The sequence below is a fragment of the Maylandia zebra genome, linkage group LG15, assembly GCF_041146795.1.
Source record: "Maylandia zebra isolate NMK-2024a linkage group LG15, Mzebra_GT3a, whole genome shotgun sequence".
NCBI classification, from domain to species: Eukaryota; Metazoa; Chordata; class Actinopteri; order Cichliformes; family Cichlidae; genus Maylandia; species Maylandia zebra.
The window spans coordinates 3543614-3561240 of record NC_135181.1 but is presented as its reverse complement, the minus strand read 5'-3'; the positions used below and the strand labels follow the sequence as shown (position 1 = coordinate 3561240).

Sequence of the window (17627 nt, the reverse complement as noted above, 5' to 3'; positions counted from 1 at the left end):
CATATCCTGATGTCATTAATTGAATCGGCACCATTATAACAATATATAAATATATCAGAAAATAAGAAGTTTAATAGATCCCCTTTAATGTGTTTACATGAGCCAGCTGAAAAATAAACAGTCCTCCAGAACTACATGGGACTGTGAGATATCGGTTACACGGCCATATTAAATTAGGAACTACTGGTGTGCTACATAGCCATTTAATCCCCATGCAATAAGGTGATGGGTAAGGATACTGTATATTTTTTCCATCTATTTTTTTTTCTTCACTGAAATACAGTCAAAGTGGGAATGCAGTGGGTATCAGATGTGGTTATTTCTGCTGTGACACCCTATTCATCAGATCATCACACTACCTGTACTCATCACGGGTCAAAGTAGATGCGCTGATATAGCGTAGCTGGTCATATTACCTTAACCGTGGCAGATCAATGTGTGCAACCTAATCATTTTAAAGGGGCCTTAAAAAGAACTCACTGGTGTATAAGCAAGACTTTGGGTGTTAAGCCATTCAAACAGACATCACACACATCTGTATCCAGCTCTTTATACGGTGGAGGTATATATGCCGTTAGGTTTTCAGATTCTAATGTAAGGTGGTGGTGTTACTGGTTCAGAGCAGCACCTCTGCCTTGACGCTACATTTCAGAGCTCATGTAAACATTCACACTGGCCTGTGTTAATGTGTGGCAGAGCTGTGCTGTTTTGGCATCACAGTCTTTGGTTAATGGTCACTGTGTGTGTGTGTGTGTGTGTGTGTGTGTGTGTGTGTGTGTGAGAGAGAGAGCGAGAGAGAGCGAGAGAGAGAGAGAGAGAAGGGACTTCATGTTAGCCACCAGGAAGAATTTTGGGTATGTTTTCAGAAGAGGAGGAGAAGGGGTCTTTTTCATGTGAATTGATGAGGTCGTCTTTGTTAGTTTGGATACTTTTTTTTTTTTAAATATAAATATATATATAAAGGAATTAATGCAAAAAAAAATAAGCATAAGGCTAGAATGTATGTGTAGGGGAGTACTGCTGTCCTGTTAGTTCATACCAATATTTTAAGTGAATAAAAAGTTGTGTTTCCATATTCACTTTTAATGCTTGTTGCTTCTTTGTTGTATAAAGATAAAATAATGATAATGAAAAAACACTGACGCTCGAGCTGCAGGTGGGAAATGAGGTGCAGAAGAATGAACAACACTCCCACCTAGCGTTGGAAACGGTAAGTGCACAAAAATCACTTCCCACACCTCCGGCTCTTCCTGACGTGGCGAGCCGCTAAAGGTCCTTGGGTACTCCGTGGGCTGCGGCTATTGGTTAGAATACCTGTTTGGCAATTTTTCCAAAAATGTAAATACACAGGTGGCTGGAGGCGACATGGGCCGGAGTGTGGTTTATGTAAATAAAACAGAAGTGAAACCGCGCCGCTGTGTTCTGGTTTCCACGCGCAGCAGACTCACTCAAACGCAATGTTCGACACGCAATCAGAGGGAAGACTTTAGAGCTTAACAAGAGGTAAGTGTCACAGTTAGAATTAGTAAAGAGCTTTCGCGGTTACCTGGTTTGACCTACCTGCGGGGTCACGTGTCCTTTAAAGTTTTACCTGCCACAACTTTATATAAATCTAACAGCCGCCATAAACATATGTTTGAGCTGATAGTTGCCTACGCTCAACAAACTTAAACCTCATATATATATGTTAACTAAAATAAATATAGAACTATCGCCTAGGTTAATTTTGGCGCTCACTTTCGTGCATGTACTTTTGGTTTCCGGGCAGGTGCCAGCTGTGCGGTCATGCCTGTGCTCAGGGCCTCTGCGGTGCTGCAGATCGCGCTGCTGCTCTCCGCCGTGCCCGCGCAGTACTTCATCTCCAGGTGGAGCGGCTCCTCGGCGGCGCAGCGCTACCATGCGACCACGCGGTGAGATCAGTGCGCCAAAAACCAGCTTTTATTTACCGCATCGAAGTTTGCAAAAAGGGGAAAAACGCCTTAAGTTGGCTGGATGTGAATGACCCAGGATAACCTTTTATGTGAACTATTAGATAAAGTGGGCCTTACCAGACTAAGGACTGTTGTGGCCGTTTTCTTTCTGTTTTACTAATAAAAAGAACATTTTTGGTTTCAGATTGCTTCGAATATGGAGAGAATGGAGAAAATCATACATGAATGTCACTGCATGGTCAGACTGGACAAGCCAGCAGATGTCCAAAGCCATGTGAGTGTTTGAGATGAATGGCATTCAAATGAGGACTGAATTTAACCTGAATCATCGCTCGCTCACTCGGGATCTGAGGCTACAGTTATTTGCATAATCTTGTTTCATATTCAAATCCCACACACCTCAAAAGTGATTTCTGGTGTTTTTATGGAAACACATGAGTTGTATTTAGAGACTGGTGATGTGTTTGTTTCCTGAAGGTCTCTGGTTGGATTGGGACAGGAAGATCAAGTGGGACAAGGGCCACCTCCCGTGGAGACCATGCTTTTTGACAATGACCTGGGATTCTTTGGAGGTTTGTGTCTATAGCTCTGCTATACTGAAGCATTTTTAACCAGCCACATGTGATACAGTCTGTCCATATCCTCATTCTCATAGGTTAATGTGAAATTTCACCTTCCCCATCGAGTGCAATTAATTACCAAAAACTAATGGATGTTTAATTCTAATTTTACATGTCCTCCTGAACTATTGCACTTTGAAAAGCACTACATTTATAGTAATGTGCAAAAGTCTTGAACCATCCCTGATATCTTTATATTTTGCAAGGAAAATAGGAAATAGATGCAGTGAAACACACATGGAAATACAGTATATGAGGACAAGAGTTTGTATGATCCTAAAAAGCTTGAAAATCAATATTTTATTCTTCAACACACAGCCTGAACTCTTTTAGCCAAGCTTTCTTGTTATTTCTTTAAGTAGTCTTCAGGAATAGTTCTCCAGGCTTCTTGAAGGACATTCAAAGCTCTTCTTTGGATGTTGGCTGCCCTTTTGTTCTATTCTCTGTCAAGATGATCCCACAGTAATGTTGAGGTTCAGGCTCTGGGGAGGCCGATCCATGACTGATGGTGTTCCACGGTTTTTCTATCCCGGTGTGCTTTTACTGCATTGGCTGTGTGTTTGGGGTCATTCTGATGAATTAAAGCTGTTGCCAGTCACACATTTTCCAGATGCTACTCTATGGTGGATCAAAATATAATGATGATGATGGTACATTGCTCTGTTTGTAAGTCCATTAGTAAGACAAGATCCCCAACATCACTGTATGAAATGCAGCCCCAAACCATGGCATTCGATGGATCAGCTGAAGATGCAGCTCTCAGGCCCAGTGTCAGGTTTTTGCAGCATTTTCCTCCGTTTCTTGACTTTGGATTGCTGTAGGTATTTTTTTAAGGCCTGTCGTTTCTTTTGCCCTAAGAATCACTCCACACCATGTTGGGATATAACAGGTTTTTAGCTAAGCACTTTGGCAATCACCTTATTAGTATTTGTTTTTCTGACAACTTTTACTTCCAAAAATCCGTACTTTTTATTCCTTACATTTGGTTCAACAGTATCGTTTATAGCATTTATGCTCAGGATTTAAAGTCGGAGTGTGCTTGTATCCGTATGTTGTGTTTGCGGTACTTCAGCATCTAGACAGCTCTACAGATGGGAGGAAGCATGAATGGGAGTGATGTTTTTTTTAAGTGGCAGGCAATTTCAAATTCAACGTTTCTATCAGCTCGACAAACATCAGCAAACACACAAACTGTTTGTGTGCAGTTTGTCTCACGATGTGTTGCTATCTATGGGTCCAGCTTCTGTATTTGCAAGGAGAGAAAAAAAGAATGAAGTGTAGCAGAGAATTTGCATTTAAGACTATGATGCTTAGATTCATTCACTGAATTCCAACTTTATACCAACTGTCTAATGCAAAGATACTATAAACAGTGTAGGGAATGTATATCGGCCAGGATAGCTGTGAAACATCTGCTGACATCTTGATGAATTCACTTGTGTAAATCCACAAAGAGCAGCAGTTTAGCTGATCACAGCCTGTGCACTCAGAAAACCTACCGAGGTCATATTAGAAATTATCATGGGATTTTAGTTTTATTGCCTGGCAAGAGCAGAGCTTTCTAGAAAGACACAGAAGGAAATCTGATCGTGGTTTTTCATTAAAAACAGATCTTATTCATGCATGTCATGTCAGTTCTGTAATCTCTTCTGTCTTTGTCACATCAGCATCCAAGACGGCGCGCAGCCCTCGTCCCCCGTATGTGTTTCTGCGGGTCGGAGAGGTGGTGTTGGAGACAAAAGGCCACATGGTTGGAGTAGTGGTGAGCTGGGACCCTGAACTGCGAGCTCCTCCAGAATGGGTTGACAGAATGTACTCCGGCTCTGATGTCAGTAGCCTCCTTCACTTCCTCTGATCATTTATTGGTAATATATCATTTAAGTGTTAGTAACGGAAGCGTGTGTTCATATAGGACACAAGAGCAGAAAAGACACCTCATTACAAGGTGATCTTTGGAGGACCTGGACCCTCCTCTGTCATAGTTGCATACTTGCCCCAGACACAGCTGGAGCGCATCACAGGGATGAGGGTAAGTCCTGAAAATCACAGCGCATACAATCATATATATTAAAATAGGTCTTGGGCTTACTGTTGGATGTTTCCAGCCGGACATTCCCACCCTGGAGAACTACTTCACGCACTTTAATGGGAAACGCTTTGTTATGCAGCCCTGGCTCAGAGAGCTCTTCCCCGAAGACGAGGAGGATGATGAGGGCGAGGACTTTTGACTCTGGAGTATGAAAGCCTTAGCCAACAGACAGTTTCATCCTTTGGCTTCTGTGGTTTTCTTCAGCCTGGTTCTTCTTTTTGTTTGTCTACTGGAGTCCAACGAGTGGACACAAAATGCCGTCTTTAAGAGTCATCGACCCGCTCAAGTAAAAATAGGAGTTAAGAGTGACCATCGAACCCTTTCTTTAACGGAGCTGAAGATAAATGATCAAAGATGAAGAAATGTAATTACGCTTCTGAATTACGACATTTATTTCTCTGAAGTTTACAAATACAAAATAATTTAAAGTGTCTACCAAATATGTAAAAAAACAACGTTGACAGACTGAGATTCTTTAAATTGCTTTTAAAGTCAAAATAAAATTATTTTTTTATTTCAAGAAAGTGTTGGCTGAATTAAAACTACTTTTTTTTTTTAAGCATTATATCTCTCATCTCATTTTCCTGCTCGTGTCTCTGAGGCTGAAGGAGACGGACACCTGCGAGGAAGCAGTGACTGCAGGTAAGCTGGGAAAGTGAGAAGGGGCTGCAGACCCCTGCCCCCCACCACCGTTGTCCTCGTTGTTCCTCCACTCTTTGGTTTCGTCCTCTCTAACCAGCAAAGGGGGTCCCAGACTTTGTCCCAGGAGCTGACTGACTTTGCTGGCCTTCAGCTGAGCATTCTCGACTGCAGACACACACGCACGCAGCCTGCAGCACACACGGGCTAGTTACGGTCACACCATTTAATGAAAATAATAAAGAGGTACGATTGTGTTGTTTTTTTCATACCTCATTTGACTCAGGCATTCAGCACTGTGGTAGAACTCTGGTGTCCCCACAAAAACGCTCTTGTCTAGCTTTTCCAGCAGGATGCTACATATTCGCTCCATCTTCTCAAAGTCTGAGAAAGTCACTATGACCTATAAGATATATTACAGCACGGTCACATGCTGCTCAACACGTCTGTGCTGCACGTTCATCGGTGTTTGTCCAAATACTCGACCTCTGCATCCATCCGATACATGTCTGCGTCTCGGTGGAGAAACCTCCTTACTGAAGTGTCTTCTTCTCTGATGTCATGTTGTCTAAGCAGAATGGATTAAAAATAAACACATGGTCACAAAAATTACTGTGTACTTTGAAAAATTAGCTACTGTCCCTTAAAAGAAATATAAACAAAACCAAACTGTATCAACTTAAAACACTGCTTTACTGGACACCAATTGCTTTGCAAGCATATTTAATGTGCCACTTCTGCAAATTTGAAGTAATTGTGCAGTTTACGTTTTTACAAGCACTGAAATCCAAGTTAGTTTGCCAAAATCACTGACTTCAAATATACAAGGATGGAGGGTAGCAGGGGTTTAGTCTGTGATGGCCACCCTCAGGTTCCGCCCCTGCATGCAGCTGTAACAGCAGTAGGACCAATAAATACACAAATAAGTACGGTTATTTCTCATCCTCTTAAGGGGTTATTTTAAAATTCGAAATGAAACTCTTCTAGTTGTATTCTCGTTTTTAAATATACCAGTAATAAACTTTTCATCGCTTCTTCCATTGCTGGTAATCCTAAACGAGTTGGCTGTATCTGCGGACGCACTTCTCTCGCTGCTGCCTCTTTAACCGGTAATAGCATAATGCTAACAGTAGCTAGCTAACTTTACAGTTTGCTCCTGCTTCGCTCCAACTTCTTTTCTCACCTGAGAGCCTGTAAAATGTATCCAAGTCGCCGTGAAACGCTGTGGGTTGCTTCGCTGACGGACTCCTTGCTGTTGCCCACGCTGACCCGCACCGATGCTCGGTCCGCCTGGCAGCGAACCTCCGCTGTCCCTGTCACCTGGACCTCCCGTAGACACTTACCGGGACTCTGCCGACTAACCGCTCTTACTTCCAGCCCCTGCTCTTTTTCGTTACCGGAGAGCTCCCGCCCGGCCGGTACTATCGCCGCGAAGACGCGACTCTGACTTTCCATGATGGAGGGTTAAGCACAAACGACAGCCGTTGTGCTTCCCGCAATAGCCGCAATGGTCTTTGGGATTTGTAGGCTACCTGTTCTAGTGCGGCGAGAGCTTAATCCAGCCCATTTGTACATGGAGAGAAGGTAGTTGTCAACGGATTAAAAAGAATGTAAGATGATGTCAAATGCACATGTCAGGGAAATAAAAGGCTTCCCTACCAGGGGCAGATGTAGTTATTAAGCCACCTAATTTAGTTATTAGGTGGCTTAAACTACACAGGTTAAAGGTAAGTATAGTTACCTGCATTGCATTCGATCATTTGCACTTTTATAATAATAATAATAATAATAATAATAATAATAATAATAATAATAAATTATTATTATTATTGTTTTTGTTGTTGTTAGCCCTTCAAAGAGCTGTTTGAGGCTGAAGAGTTGGATTTTGTTTTAAACTTAGTATTAGCTTCAGGTGTTTGGCATCTAGGTGGGATTGTTAAACCTATAAATAAAAGGCTTGAGAATGCATTGATGTCGACAATGGATAAAAATCAACAATCAAGCTCCGTATGTATAAGGCAGCAGTAATTTACAGTGGTAACGGAAACTTTTGGCCAAACTCAACACTACAATTACACCTACATTTACACTCCATATGTAGATGGCCAGGCCATGGTAAGAAACACTATCTCCTTTAATAACAATAAAGTGCTAATTTATTTAAACCTGCAATGATATGCTTTCAGTTCTTGTTAACACACTTTTGTTTGTTCTTCTAATTAAGCTAGCGGATAAATCAGGCCTCTTGATATATCTGCAGGAAAAAAAAAAACTGCAAACCATAAATAGCTCAATTTTGCTTTGTGGCACAGTCTTATTTTTATTTTTAAATAAAAACATTTGAATTGCACTGCTCTAATATTATTGTGTTTACACCTTGGTTTAGCACTGCTAGCTGATAAGACAAAAAGTTAGCCAATTAGCTTGTTTGAAAAGAGCACTGCTATTAGTGAAACAAATGCTCTCCAATTCTGGATACAACATCTTAAGTAATTTAAGGCTTTTTAAAAAATATTAATTTAATCAATTTCAATGTCTTAATACTTAATTTTTTTTTTACTTTAATTCTAAGCTACTAGCTGCCATTGGTCAAAGCACAAAAAAACTTTACAAAAACTGCAGCGGGTAGGCTGACAGTCATTTTCCTCACAAAATTCATGTTCTTATGTGTGTTTTAGCTATTTGTAACAGTTTTGAAAAGCAAAATTAAATAATTAGTCAATAAAATATTAACCAACTAAGGTAAATGTGCAAATGTTAAATAGATTGGGATAAAATAAAATAGCCTTTTATTGATCTTGTACATATATAACAAAACTGTGCATGCTCCACACCAGATGTGCCAGACAAGAGGAGTATATACAACAAGATGAATTTAAACAAATTAGAGGGCATGCGAAGTTTTCCTTTAGGTGTATCATAGCCTAATAAAGTACAGTTTATTACTTGACAGCCTATTTTACATGATATCTGCTATGCCGCTTCCACATTTTTGTTTTTTTAACTGAAGGTATCAGTAATGGAAATGTTCTGTTCTGTTTGGTCAGCAGGGGCCAGCAGAGTACCGATAATCAGACAGAAAAAAATGCATCAAATGGTCATGCTTTTTTAACGCACTATACACGGTTTTCCGATCTAAAAAAAAAAAAAAATTTTTGTTTGAACCCTTGTGTGGTGTTCGTATTTTTGTTACTCAGCCAGTGTTCATGGGTCTGGTGGACCCGCTAGAGTTTTGGCTTTCCAAATTAACACTATCAAACAATTTTATGTTAAATTACTCAACAGATGTTTACTTCATCCCAATTACAAGACATATGAACAGCAAACATGGTTAATTTTTTCCCTTTACCTTTGTTAGATCACATTTATGAATTAATGTGCTTCTCGTTTTTCTTTTATATAAAATGTTATAAATAAATCAGTTATAATCAAGTGGAGTGAGTGGAAAGACACAGCACATTTACACGTGAAAAAATAATTAATTGTTTAATTTTTCTTTTGAAAAAAACTGAACACGGGTCTCACAGACCCGAACACCATACAAGGGTTAAAGAAATAGCATCCTAGTTTTTTTTTTTTTTTTTTTTTGCTGATGTAAAACTATCATTTCAAACTGAATTGCTTCTATTAGATGAATGAAGAGGCCAATAAAAAGAGTAAAAAAAGTATTAATAATTGTTTTCTGGCAGTATTAAATAAGGAACTGGATATGTACAACACTTATTTTTCTCGTATTTATTTATATTTTTTCAAAGGAGTATTTCATGATATGTGAAAGGACTTTTTAATAAACCAAATAAAAGTATAAATATGAAAAGAAAATTAGTCATTAAAAAATTCACTGTTGATCTAGTTTATCTGTAATTAATTATGTGTCTTCGTTTTCCTCAGAATAGCATGCATTAGGTAAATAACAGGAATCACTCCTCTGCTAAAAGAGAACCTGTTGTACGTCAGTGTGTGGTATTTAAATCTGTCACTGAACTTCATAGGCCCGGTACTAAGTATATATACTGCATGTGCATATCTTTTTGTATGTCCAGGACATTTGGGAGCAGTAGAGATTTGATCCAATACTGGATGCTGGTTTCTTTATACAACCATGTTTGTTTGGCTTCCCCGGAGTATTAAACTGTGAAATGAGCTTTATAATCACAACCTAAAAATACAAGGCCATATTTGTTGATATTGTCTCCAGTTTCACCGGTCCCCCAGTATGCTCTCTGAAACCCTACATCTTTTGCGAAGCTCCAGCCAAGAAAGATGCAACACCATATAATAGCCTATTTTCAGAGAAGAGGGAAAAGGAGAAGATTCTTACTGCTAAATCTCCATGGAAGTCTGGAGCATTTTCTTTCAGTGGCCTGCAGACTATCAGGCTGTTTTCGCCTAGCGCCCAGTTATCTGTTGCTCTAATCGCCTAAAAAATGCACGCTTTCCCGTCTCCCTTTCACCTCTCCGCCTCCCAGATGAGAAAGATGGCTCCCTCAAAGTGAATTTAAATGCTTAGAGCAGCAGAGCTGGGTGCTGTGATGTTGTGGGAAATGAAAATGGTGGTAAATTATTTGTTAAGTTGGCAATCACCATAAGGTTACCAACCACTTACATAAACAGCAGTCCGTTTTACTATTTAAAACATTAATTCTTCTTTCCCCACAATGTTTATACAACTACCATCAGTTTAAGACTTGATGATGCCTGCCATGAAGTTAAGTTGTAAAAGGTTTATGTAAATACAGAGCTGGGTAAACTCAATTGGGAAGGTTTTGTCCTCTACTGTGCCCTTTTTTGCTGGGTGAAAAAGGGGCTGGGGTCCTTGGATGGAGACTGTGGCCACTTTGGGTAAAGGATTTGACTGTAATAGTGTCTGAATCTGTTGATGTGTGCCTCCTTTTCTCTTGCTCTCTCTTAGATGAAGTAATAAAGCTGTGCTGGAGTCCCTCCATGTCTCTCCATAGACCACAATCAAGGCCCGTGCAGTTTTATTGCAGTTTTATTTTCATATTGTCCAAGAAATCTCCAGACTCCCTTCTGTGCCCGTTGCCATAAATCATATATTTTGACTGTATTTCTTCCACTCTGCGTTTTTTATTTATGGGTGAAGGCGATAAAACATGCAGCTTGCACTCTGTGTGTCCACAGCTGTCATCTGTCTAGAACTTTATTGTGAAAGTGGGGAGAAAAAAAAAGTAAAGTTTCACTTTTTATTTCCCTGCACAAATCTCTCTCCCTGTTAAAAACAGATGCTGATAGAATGAGAAAACACAATAAATGGAGATTTTTCAATGTTTACGTTTCCAGACTCTTCCGATGAACACTTTTATTGGTTATAAAAGCAGCAGTATTCAGCTCTGTTTAACAATAGGTTCAGGTGGTGATCATTGTTTTGTCAGCAGGAGGTACTCTGTACCCGCAGGCCCAACTGTTAAAATGAGATGGACTTGTTTTAATGTTTCACTGTCATTATAACTGGGATTGAAACATTTCTAAATCATCATCTCTACGTTGTTGTGCGACAGGAAGGGCAGAGAGAAAAACAAGCGGCAAAAAGGATGGTGAAGTCTTAGCTACACGTGCTTGTCCAAGAGTGTGAGTAAGTAAACATTTCCATGTGGAACATTTTCATTCTCAGAAAACAAAGTGGTCTCATGTAATATGATATTTTTAGTACGATGCTATAAGACTTACATACGACCACGAAGATCTAGAAGATGAATTTGTTTCTCTAGTACTCATCTAACAATGTAAAATGCAAACGAGTTGCTTTTATGGAACTATTTAGTACTGACAATATTCTATAAATCCTTCAGTCAAACCTGAAAAGCAGTAGGTGGTTCTTTACCTTTCCAAACATCTGCATAAGGCCTCAGTCACACAGGCCGAGAGATCAAGGAAGAAACTACTGGCAACTGTAGAAGTCAACTAAGAGGTTTTTAGTGCAGCACCGTTCAGCTCTTTGTGACTGGTTTTATGCTACTGACTGCCAGGAATCTCCAGCAGCTGCTCGCCAAGCGGATGTGGAGTACGCACTTTTCCCTAGCGACCAGTGGTTGCCAGGGGGTCACTGACTTGTCTCTAGGCTTGTGTGAATTGGACTTGAGCAGCTGATTTCACAGACATCCAGCAACTCCTGCAACCACTTGCCCACCAGTTGTGGAATATACATTTTCCCCCAGTGGTTGCCAGATGTTCACTGACCGATCTCTAGGCCTGTGTGTTGCAGTATTTGCAGTATCTAATAATAAAAGCAAATATTAGATAATGTTAGATAGGCCTATTCTCAGCAGATATTTTTGACCCGGCAGAGGTGTTAGAAAACAAATTCATAGCCATTACACTTGCAAAGCCTCGGCTAATATTATTTAAACACCTGGCCTTTTCCTGCTGGGATAAGTCAAGATCGTGGTATTTTAAGAGTTAATAGAATTAGGAACGTGATTAAAAATTTTTTTTCCGATTAACTCTGGAGGGATGCCCATAGGTCCTGAGAGCTGAGCAAGGAGTCAGGTTCACTGCCGAGTTCTCTGCATGTCAGTATATTATCAGAGGTATTTTCTCATGCTGTCACTCAGCCCCACAGCGTCCATCTCTGTAAACAGCTCATAGTCAAATAAACAGTTCTGTTCACAAGCCTTCCCCACTCTCATCGCTGAGCGAGCCTTCAGTAGAGATTTGGAGACGCGATAGCAGGGAAAGCACACGTGTAATTTATTGTTTAATGCTGATAACGCAATCTGCATGCTTACCCACTGGGAAGACTGAGGCAGTTAAAATTCATATTTTGTAGTGACATCCAGTTTTTCTCTGACAAATCGACATATAAAACAATTAGCAGAGGTGGCATTGCTGTCGTTATTGTTTGCTAACGTAGACGGTTTTCCCACAATGGTTTAAATTGCTCATGTTTTAATGAGCAGTATTTCTCTTAACATTTACATTTCCTGCTTATTTCCGTTTGTGGTCTGTCTTTTTTTGGCTCACTGATGAGAGGTTTCCATGTTAGGCCCATGTAGGCTTTCTCTCTCACACACACACACACACACACACACACACACACACACACACACACACACACACACACACACACACACACACACACACACACACACACACACACACACTGAACCTGTTGTAAAGACCTCATAAAGACTCAACATCTGTTTATTGCAATGCATACCAGGAGATTGTGCAGCACAAACACCCACCCTGATAAATACCCACTGACTTACACACACACACACACACACACACACACACACACACACACACACACACACACACACCGGTTGGCGATTTAATTACTGCATGCAGGCACAGGTACAGGTGCCGCACAGAGCAGGGGCCCTAATGATGATAATGATGTGCGTAAATGAGAATTTTAAGATACCTGATATACCAGTATGAAGCTACAATATGTGTCCATCAGCAGGTGAACAGCTGTGCGATTATTTAACATGTTGTGCTTCATTAGTTGGCTAATTAACAGCTGCTTTGTTAACATTGACCAAACCATAGCATTTGTGCCTGGATGTTATTACGGTGTTGTGGATCTAAATCTTACGGCAGGTTTTTAGCTCGCTGTCTTAGTTCATACATTGCTTGCATTTTATGTGAATTTATTTATTGTTACCATTTCTCCCTTTTTCTCTGCATTTTGTCTTCTGCTGCAGATCTGTGTGTTTTTAAGGCCTAGTTGGGTTTCAGGGCTCCATTAAAAGTTCAAAGGCAGCGTTTACTACTGTAACTGGAGCTAGTCTGCACTGAGGCTTTTCGCTAATGAGTACACAGCGTACACACAAATGGACACATAGCAGCAACACATGTTCCCCTCATGCAGGCTGCAGCGATATTGGCTATTGTATAGTCCGTCATTATTAGAGTAATTATGTCTGTTAGGGTTCCAAAAGATCTATCTGACTTAACAGCCCTTTCAGCACTATGATCCCCTGTTCCTCCCCTCTCTTCCACACTATAGATCAGGCTCGTTTTTTTTGTTTTTTTTTACAGATAAAAGTGGAAAGCCTGATCTCAGAATTCTTGCTAAATGATGCACTCAAATAACCAGAGCTCTGCTCCTCGGGAGCTTTTTTCTAATTATCAACTTTTTGTTTCTAAAGCTCAGTGAATGTGTCATTAATGTTTGCGTTCAAACAGGGTATTGACTCATACGCTTCTACTGAGAAAAATGAATCCAAAGAAAAAAGTTACGATCAGTGAAATCATCTTAGGTCATGTGCTCTGAGGAGATGGTTTTTAGCCTTTGTCCGCTCAAACTTTGCACCCTGTGACTTTTCTTGCTAGGTTCTTTTATACCTTTAAATTTTTGCTTCCTCGGTTACGACTTTGTTTTATGTTTTGATGGCACTCAGTTCTGGCGGTGATGTTTCTTTACATGATGCACTGTATGCTCGAGATCTGGCACGATATACAAACCTGCCCGATTTAATCATCAGGCTTGTGTAGTTTGGATTTAAAGGGAACACGCTCCCACAGTGCATAAACCAGTGAAATCGTTAATAGTTTTACTGCGCCACTTTCCGCAAACATTTTATAACAAATTAGAATTTAATAATGTTTGTTGAGCCTTTGGAGGTTTGCGGTTTTGACCTTCCTCTCAGCTGTGTCCTCGGATGTCTGACATTCCTGAGTAAACACTAAAACAAACAAGTCAAACAGCAAAGCCTGGGATCAGACGGACAGCACTGACATATTTCTTAAATGCCGATGTGTTTCTACGTGTGTTGGGACAAATCAGTTAGGGTTATTTAATTTCATGCTTCATTTTTAATTTTTATTGAGCTTGGGGTTAACTCTTACAAAAGAAAATAGGTTTCTTATTATTTTTTAGTAGGTTTGGGAGTTTTTAGTAGATATGATTGTCATTTAAAAAAAAAAATTTGCTCTTGTAACTTCAGATTTTTAGTATTTTTGAATTGATCCTTGCAACAACAACAAAAAGCGGCATTAGTAATGTTAGATTTTTCAGAGGACAACGATTACAACATATTTGTCCAGTGACTTAACCAGAACCCTAACTATTGATTTACAGTTTGTAGAACATACGTTTAAGATTGCGTTTACAGTAAGTTTGTGAATTCGATGGGTCTAGGCGAGTGTGTTTGGTAAAGGAGTCGAAGCCTGCAGACTAACGTGACAGAGTAATGGGGCGGTGGGGTTTGGAAACTCAAAACGACAAACGTTTATTATTACCCCGTTTGTAGCGGACTTGCCTTCAGGGGAGACTCTGCAGCAGTGACCCTTGGCCCCAGCTTCTCCGCTCCCACCACGCCTCCCCCCCCTTCGTTCTCCCGTCTCGCATTTGCGGCCCAAAACGTTGAAAGAGAATAAAAGAATACAGCGGAACAATATCTGAGGTCATCGGCGCTGAGGCCGCCATTCCTGGAACAGTGGAGGTTTCTGAGGCAATATTCTTTTATTCTTTTATTATGGCAGAGAATGAGAGACGAGTGAAAAACATACTTCACAGCTTTTCTCATCCAAGAACAGATCCAGAGCGATAAAAGTGGACGCTCTTCCAGAGTTTTACAGCTTACCACTCTCTCCTTGACTTTCTTCTTTATCCCCCCCCCCCCAACACACACACACTTTTTTCCTTTCCTTCTATCCTCTATCGTTCCTCCTGACTCTTGGGAACGACTGGAATCTGCTACCCGTTGGCACTGCGAATAATAAACACCCCTCCACACTGCCTTCCTGAACCTTGGGACAGGAAACCCCACGCATACGCACCTGCGTGGACTGCCATGACAACAAGCACCATCTGTCCCTGTACCAGTGTCAGAAAGAACCTGTTCTAAGGGGAGAAACACGCACACACACACACACACACACACACACGCACACACACACACACACACACACACACACACACACACAGACGAAAAGTGGACCTGGGTCAGGGGTTAAAAAACCCCCTTTCCTGTCCAGACAGAAGTGGCCTCCTCTCAAGCCCACTCGGCTTCTTTCTTCCATGTTTTCTCCTTCTACCCTTTCGTTCATTCTTTCTTTCTCTGAATGTCTTGAGTCATTTTCTTTTCATTTTAAATGCGATTGATGATGTGTTTGTGACGGCTGCCTCGCCTTAGCTGCCTCAGCAGCTCATCCCACTGATTATTAAGCAACCGCTTTTTCTTACAGGTGCTCTTTACTGCAGACCAAAGACTGATTTAATAATAAGCAATGTAAGGTAATCTCTCAAGAGTTACCATGCTTTTTTTTCCACACTACTCTCAAGAGCTTTATTAAAAGGGCATGATCTTATGTTACGCAGATTCGAAAAGGCTCTGGCGAAAGCTTCTTATTAGCCGCTATTGAAACCAGCTCCTCAAAAATAATTTTGGGCTGTGTATTAAATCAGCATTTACATTAAAAAAACACAACTCTTTAAGTCTTTTTGAGGTCTTTTCACAGCAGACGGAGATGAATATATCTAGATACGGTTTCATGCATTTGAACTGCTTAAGGCATACGTAATTCACCCTCTGCTGTTTAAGCAGCTTCAGAAGTGGACACATCCCTCGGCAAACCGAGACTAACCGAGCACGCCTTAGTGTGTTTTTCAAGTATCCAGAATATATTTGTCTACTATTTTGCCTGTGTCTGCTTCGGAGCGAGCCTCTGTGGTGCAGGGCTGGTCTGGTAATAGCCTGTGTGCTGTGCTGAGATTAATGTGAAGACTTATTGATGTAATGATGGAGCCATGAAAGAGCACTCTGGGCCGTGGTTTGGGCCCAACACATGAGCCTAATGGACTCGGTGTGTATGTTTGTGTGTGTGCGTTTCATCTGTGTGTGTGTGTGTGTGTGTGTGTGTGTGTGTGGTTTGGACAGAAACAGATGAAATTAATTGGGAGGTTGAGCATTCATAAGAAGCAATCTGAGAAATAGTAAAGTCTATATTTCGGTGTGATTGCGCAGCTCATAGAGAGTACCTGATTTTAGGGTGCCTTAGATGTTTGTGTGTATTTCAAGCTGTTTGACCTTCCTGTTTCTCGTTGCACATACATGCTTCTGTGCGCCTCTGTGTCATTTCTGCATGTATGCGCTTTGCAGCGTGGTTCTCAGCAGAGTAGCCCCTGCTGACACTGTAGGTCAGCATGGTTGGAGGCAACGTAGAGGGAGGCTGAGTAAATACGACCAATATTAAAGAGGTACCTTCACAGAGTTGTGCTCTGTGGTGTGTGTATATGTGTGTGCATCTGTGCACATTTTCCGGTGAGGCGCAGCAGGTGCTGACAGGACCCCCTTCATCTCTCCACTCCCCCCGTAAACCCCGTCTCTTTTTTTTTGTGTATTATATGTGTTTGTATGCCAGCAGGCTCGATCTGCTCAGTGTGGGTCTGATGTGATGAAGTGATTGACAGGCGAACAGTCACAGGGGTGATTGTGAGCAGTTGTGGGAAGAGAAGGACCTTACAGCCTCACAGCTTTCCGCCCTGAGGGGAAGCGAGAGAGGCAGCGATACGGAGAGAGAAAGGGAAGAGACAGTCTAAACAGATTAATCCGGCACACAGAGATGGAGACTCCATGACTAAATGAGCATGAAACGGTTGCAAAACAAATGATGTGCTGCATGGTTGGCTCTCACAGGAACCTGTTGGATGGCTGAACAGAAACAGGCAAGATAAAAACTGAACTCACTACTGGTAAAAGGCAGTCTTGGTTCTTCCTAATCACCCTGCCCGTTTCCCTGATCTCATGGGTGGGAAACCCTGGGGACCACAGAGGTTTATGGGAAATGGCTCATGCTCAGCGAGTGATGTAATATATATAGGAGACAGACCAAATTCTCTCTGGCTGATACAGTGAAGGGAGGACAAATACAAGTTGCAGGATCTAAAAAACACTCCTTAATTAAACTGGACTGTCTTTCAGGTCCTTTTCCCCCTTAAGTGTCACTGTTAGGTCACGCTCAAAGAGCAACCGCCATATTTCAAAAACATGTCACAGAAGAGTAAAATAATTTGGCTTGATTCATTCGGCTGAGTAAGTTGGATTTCATGTCATCTGTTTTCTGTTTCTTCCACTTACCCCGGGCTCTGCAGCTTCTCCTTCATTCCCACTGTGAATGAAAATCAGCTAAAATAAATTATTCTGTAATTTAAATCTGTTTTGCATGACTGCCACACGACCTCTTTGTGTGCCGCAGACACTTCCAAGGTGGCAGAAGTAAACCAGGCGTGGGCTCACAGGCCTTGGAGGATGCATTCATGCAGGTAAGTGAGTAAAATAGGTTTTTCCCATTTTGCTGTGTTTATGTATGTGTATAGCAGAGACAACCACAGCGTCCCTGCCAGCACGGCACAGGCGAGAGCAGGCCTGCAGCCAT

The 17627-nt window shown here is 41.2% G+C and overlaps 2 protein-coding genes across 3 annotated transcripts; one reads left to right on the top strand and one right to left on the bottom strand.

The window, feature by feature from the left end:
- The first annotated feature begins 1249 nt into the window (after window positions 1-1249).
- On the top strand, window positions 1250-4796 carry si:dkey-261l7.2. 2 transcript variants are annotated; one of them, XM_076873701.1, is made up of 7 exons: window positions 1250-1504; window positions 1766-1910; window positions 2116-2205; window positions 2409-2503; window positions 4219-4379; window positions 4464-4580; window positions 4657-4796. In XM_076873701.1, exons 2-7 carry the CDS (start codon window positions 1786-1788, stop codon window positions 4777-4779), a joined length of 711 nt encoding a protein of 236 aa, XP_076729816.1. In that variant the 5' UTR covers window positions 1250-1504; window positions 1766-1785; the 3' UTR covers window positions 4780-4796. The 2 variants fall into 2 exon arrangements, with proteins under 2 accessions (XP_076729816.1, XP_004542266.1); XM_004542209.6 differs by having other exon boundaries at window positions 1252-1503; window positions 1769-1910.
- A 413-nt stretch (window positions 4797-5209) lies between these two features.
- Window positions 5210-6816, bottom strand: irak1bp1 (interleukin-1 receptor-associated kinase 1 binding protein 1). Its single transcript, XM_004542211.4, has 4 exons — window positions 6463-6816; window positions 5766-5847; window positions 5552-5682; window positions 5210-5470 (listed from the first exon to the last, which is right to left on the bottom strand). The coding sequence occupies exons 1-4, from the start codon at window positions 6732-6734 to the stop codon at window positions 5212-5214; spliced, it is 744 nt and encodes a 247-aa protein (XP_004542268.1). The 5' UTR covers window positions 6735-6816; the 3' UTR covers window positions 5210-5211.
- Window positions 6817-17627: the final 10811 nt, after the last annotated feature.

Bases quoted from the DNA above. Each gene is read 5' to 3' on its own strand.
- si:dkey-261l7.2 (XM_076873701.1), top strand. From the start codon at position 1,786: ATGCCTGTGCTCAGGGCCTCTGCGGTGCTGCAGATCGCGCTGCTGCTC. The intron at 2,504-4,218 runs GTTTGTGTCTAT...TTGTCACATCAG, and splicing joins TGACCTGGGATTCTTTGGAG to CATCCAAGACGGCGCGCAGC. The intron at 4,380-4,463 runs GTCAGTAGCCTC...GTGTTCATATAG, and splicing joins GAATGTACTCCGGCTCTGAT to GACACAAGAGCAGAAAAGAC.
- irak1bp1 (XM_004542211.4), bottom strand. From the start codon at position 6,734: ATGGAAAGTCAGAGTCGCGTCTTCGCGGCGATAGTACCGGCCGGGCGG. The intron at 5,848-6,462 runs GTGAGAAAAGAA...CATTCTGCTTAG, and splicing joins TACATTTTACAGGCTCTCAG to ACAACATGACATCAGAGAAG. The intron at 5,683-5,765 runs GTCGAGTATTTG...TATATCTTATAG, and splicing joins TGTATCGGATGGATGCAGAG to GTCATAGTGACTTTCTCAGA.